Here is a 4518-nt window from a genome sequence, read left to right on the forward strand (position 1 = left end):
GTGGAACTGGACTGGGGCGGGGAGGTGGCGCCGGAAATTCCGGACCGTGCAGGCGTACTGACTCCCTTGAGCACCGAGCCTGCCCAACCTTACCTGGTTGAATGGTCCCCGTCGCCCGCCCAGTGCGGGGAGGTGGAATAACCCGCACCGGGCTATGTAAGCGAACCGGGGACACCATGCGTAAGGCTGGTGCCATGTAAGCCGGCCCGAGGAGACGCACTGGAGACCAGACGCGTTGAGCCGGCTTCATGGCACCTGGCTCAATGCCCAATCTAGCCCTACCAGTGCGGGGAGGTGGAATAACCCGCACCGGGCTATGAACACGTACAGGAGACACCGTGCGCTCTACTGCGTAACACGGTGTCCGCCCGTACTCCCGCTCTCCACGGTTAGCCTGGGAAGTGGGCGCAGGTCTCCTACCTGCCCTCGGCCCACTACCTCTAAGCCCCCACCCAAGAAATTTTTGGGTTGTACTTGCGGGCTTCCAGCCTTGCCTCCGTGCTGCCTCCTCATATCGCCTCCTCTCGGCTTTCGCTGCCTCCAGCTCTTCACGAGGGAGGCGATATTCTCCCGGTTGTGCCCAAGGTCCCTTTCCATCCAAAATCTCCTCCCATGTCCATGAATCCTTTGTTCCTTGCTCCTGTTGCCACTGATCACGCTGCTTGATCCTTGTTTGGTGGGTAATTCTGTCACGATCGTGTGGAGGAGAGACGGACCAAAACGCAGCATGTGAAAAATAAGACATCTTCTTTTTATTTGAAGAAGGAAAGACGAAGCAAAACACTTTACAAACTAACAAAACAAAACAACAAACGACCGTGAAGCTATAAACGTTAGTGCACACAAAAAAGCAACAAACGTTCAACATAGACAATTACCCACAAACACCTAAAGCCTATGGCTACCTTAAATATGGCTCCCAATCAGAGACAACAATAACCAGCTGTCTCTGATTGAGAACCAAATCAGGCAACCATAGACTTTCCTAAACACCTACACTCAACCATAGACATACCTAGACACATACACTCAACACAAACCCATACACTACAACCAACACCCCCTATACCATATAATCACCCAAAACACACATACCCCATGTCACACCCTGACCTAACTAAAATAATAAAGAAAACAAATAATACTAAGGCCAGGGCGTGACAGTTCTCTCTGATAAGGTGTGTTTGTTTACCTTCTCACTATAATACTTGACTCTGTAACAGTCCCACATTTCCTGGTGTCCATTCACCTCACTCCATCGCTGCAAGACAATGAAGGATACACACACCCTGCTTAATCTACTTCTGCTGCTAGTGTACCTAGCAGGTAATATGATTAAAAAATATATAACAACATTGTTTTATGATAACATTTCTTTTTGAGGATGCCAAAGTCAGTTTAACATCAGTCAGAAGGTCTGGACACTTCCTGTTAAGCTCTATAACTACATTTACTTTCAATGTCTACGGAGGTCCAGCTTTTGTTTGGGTGAAAATAGAGTTACATTATAATGTGTTGATTATAGACTGTTTTGATGAACTTCCAGGATCAGCTTTGACCACTGATGGAGGGAGTGGCAGTACCAGTAAGTGAACCACATCACATAATAGCCAAGCCAAATTATTACAGGATGGAACACATTGCTGCATTGATGGGAATGTTGGGTACTTTGAATAATGACTGTGATAGTAGGGTAGTGCTATCAGCTAACTACAGAAGTGAAAGCCTTTTATTGGATTATCGTTGTAGTTATTTATCACTGTTACAAGAATACATTTACACCCTGTTTCCAAGAAATCTTTCATTCTAAAACCGGTAGGCCTACATTGCCTGATTGTGCACTGTAATTTTCAGATGGTCCCTTGGAACTAACCATTGTGGGACCTGACTTTGTTAAAGTGGGCGTGCCACGCAGCTTTGACTGTGCTGCGCAGTGCTCCCCCTCCTGCAGCTACAGAATGAGTATCGATGGGCAGATTTGGCAGGGGAACGAGCTGTTGTTCACAGCTCACCAGTGGGAGGAGTCCCTAAACCTCACATGCACTGCAAGGAATGATGACTCTGGGAGGTCCTCTACAGTAACAAAGATACTGCAGGTTTTAGGTGCGTGGGTGGTTTGTTGTTTTTATAACACTTCACTTGAAATTAAAGGTGATGGTCTTTATGATATTAGGAATGGAGGGATAATTCAATGTGTTGTAATTTATTAACAAAATGTCTGGATTACTGGATTAGTGCTAGATAAAATTATTTTGCTCATGTTTTTCACATTGGTCGTAGGACCTAGACTATTATCTAAATGTCTATGTGTTCCTCCTTTTAGCTGGACCTACCAACGTATCGATCACAGGCCCTGCCCTGATGACCCCAGGGGCCCCTCAAAGCTTCCAGTGTTACGCCGACTGCCGTCCCTCCTGCAACTACACCTGGAAGATAAAGGGCCGATGGCTCAGGGGACAGGGGAACGAGATTACCGTAACTCCCGAAGAGTTGGCCACCTCTGCTACCCTGAACTGCAAGGCCATCAACAGTGTGTCTGGGTTCTATGCCATGGCAACCAGGACCATACCTGTGACATGTAGGTTATTGGGAGATTTAGAGCTTCCTCTAACAATTGTAGATTCCCTCTTGTTGTTAGTGTAATGCAATTGTCCATATCCACACCAATAGCTTCATCTATCAATATACATACATTCCCTTATATAGTATGTAGTCTATATTTGATGATTCAAGAGTGATGTTGGGGTTTTGGTTGAAGTGATACTTGAACCAGTTTCTTCCTCTAATTTCTGTCTCCTATCAGCTGGTCCATCAGAGGTCCACATCATAGGCCCAGAATCTGTTGCAGTCGGCTTCAAGTCCATGTTTCAGTGCACTGCCAAATGCATTCCCGCTTGTGACTACCACTGGACCATTGATGGTCACACTGTTTATGGCAATGAGATGGAGATGATGGTCGAGCACCATGTGAAGTCAGAGAAGATTAAGTGCTACGCTCAGAATACGGTCTCAACTCATTTTGAGGTGGTCACCAAGTCCGTACGGGTGGAAGGTACAGCAGAAATCTCATGATTGTACATTTTATCAACTACCTTAACTTTTATGCTGTCATAAACATTATCTGACCTAATATCATGTTTTTGGTGTGTTCCTTTTGGAATGTTTTTGTGTGTGTTGCAGACAATGACAAAAAAAAGATCCTCTCCAAAAAATATGGTTGTCAAGCTGAGTCCAGTTTGTGTTTGTACAAGAAGACCATCTCTGGGAGGAAGTGTCAGCATTGTACAGCAGCTGAAACCTGGTTCCGATTGAGTCCGAACACTCCTTGCTGACAACAACACCAGGTTCCAGAACATTAAAGCTGTCAAACAGGAATATAGACCGATAATAGACAAGACATTAAAACCTTGAATACTAGCTACAGTGACTTCAGAAAGTATTCACACCCCCTGACTTCCACATTTTGTTGTGTTGGAGTCTGAATTTAAAATAGAATACATTTAGATTTTTTTGTCACTGGCCTACACACAATACCCCATAATGTCAAAGTGGAATTATGTTTTTGATATATATACACTACCGTTCAAAAGTTTGGGGTCACTTAGGAATGTCCTTGTTTTTGAAAGAAAATCTAATTTTTTGTTCATTACAATAACATCAAATTGATCAGAAATACAGTGTAGACATTATTAATGTTGAAAAATGACTATTGTAGCTGGAAACGACAGATTTTTTGTGGAATATCTACATAGACATACAGAGGCCCATTATCAGCAACCATCACTCCTGTGTTCCAATGGCACGTTGTGTTAGCTAATCCAATAGTACCCGTAAAACACCAGTCTCAACATCAACAGTGAAGAAGCGACTCCGGGGTGTTCCTCTGTCCAGTGTCTGTGTTCTTTTGCCCATCTTAATCTTTTCTTTTCATTGGCCAGTCTGAGATATGGCTCTTTTCTTTTCAACTCTGCCTAGATGGCCAGCATCCCGGAGTCGCCTCTTCACTGTTGACGTTGAGACTGGTGTTTTGCGGGTACTATTTAATGAAGCTGCCAGTTGAGGACTTGTGAGGCGTCGGTTTCTCAAACTAGACACTCTAATGTACTTGTCCTCTTGCTCAGTTGTGCACCGGGGCCTCCCACTCCTCTTTCTATTATGGTTAGTGCCGGTTTGTGCTGTTCTGTGAAGGGAGTAGTACACAGCGTTGTACAAGATCTTCAGTTTCTTGTCAATTTCTCGCATGGAATAGCCTTTATTTCTCAGAGCAAGAATAGACTGATGAGTTTCAGAAGAAATTGAGCCTGTATTCGAACCCACAAATGCTGATGCTCCAGATACTCAACTAGTCTGAAGAAGGCCAGTTGTATTGCGTCTTTAATCAGTACAATAGTTTTCTGCTGTGCTAACATAATTGCAAAAGGGTTTTCTAATGATCAATTAGCCTTTTAAATTGATAAACTTGGATTAGCTAACACAACGTGCCATTGGAACAGGAGTGATGGCTGCTGATAATGGGCC

General features: G+C 44.3%; 1 protein-coding gene across 1 annotated transcript; it reads left to right on the forward strand.

The window, feature by feature from the left end:
* Nucleotides 1-1247: 1247 nt before the first annotated feature.
* Nucleotides 1248-3428, forward strand: LOC139565759 (cell adhesion molecule CEACAM5-like). The gene is made up of 6 exons (XM_071386296.1): nt 1248-1326; nt 1547-1585; nt 1855-2103; nt 2324-2578; nt 2804-3052; nt 3181-3428. The coding sequence occupies exons 1-6, from the start codon at nt 1272-1274 to the stop codon at nt 3330-3332; spliced, it is 999 nt and encodes a 332-aa protein (XP_071242397.1). The 5' UTR covers nt 1248-1271; the 3' UTR covers nt 3333-3428.
* The last annotated feature ends 1090 nt before the right edge of the window (nt 3429-4518 follow it).

The sequence above is a fragment of the Salvelinus alpinus genome, chromosome 37, assembly GCF_045679555.1.
Source record: "Salvelinus alpinus chromosome 37, SLU_Salpinus.1, whole genome shotgun sequence".
In the NCBI taxonomy this organism is placed as follows: Eukaryota; Metazoa; Chordata; class Actinopteri; order Salmoniformes; family Salmonidae; genus Salvelinus; species Salvelinus alpinus.

Bases quoted from the DNA above. Each gene is read 5' to 3' on its own strand.
- LOC139565759 (XM_071386296.1), top strand. From the start codon at position 1,272: ATGAAGGATACACACACCCTGCTTAATCTACTTCTGCTGCTAGTGTAC. The intron at 1,327-1,546 runs GTAATATGATTA...ATGAACTTCCAG, and splicing joins GCTGCTAGTGTACCTAGCAG to GATCAGCTTTGACCACTGAT. The intron at 3,053-3,180 runs GTACAGCAGAAA...TGTGTGTTGCAG, and splicing joins CAAGTCCGTACGGGTGGAAG to ACAATGACAAAAAAAAGATC.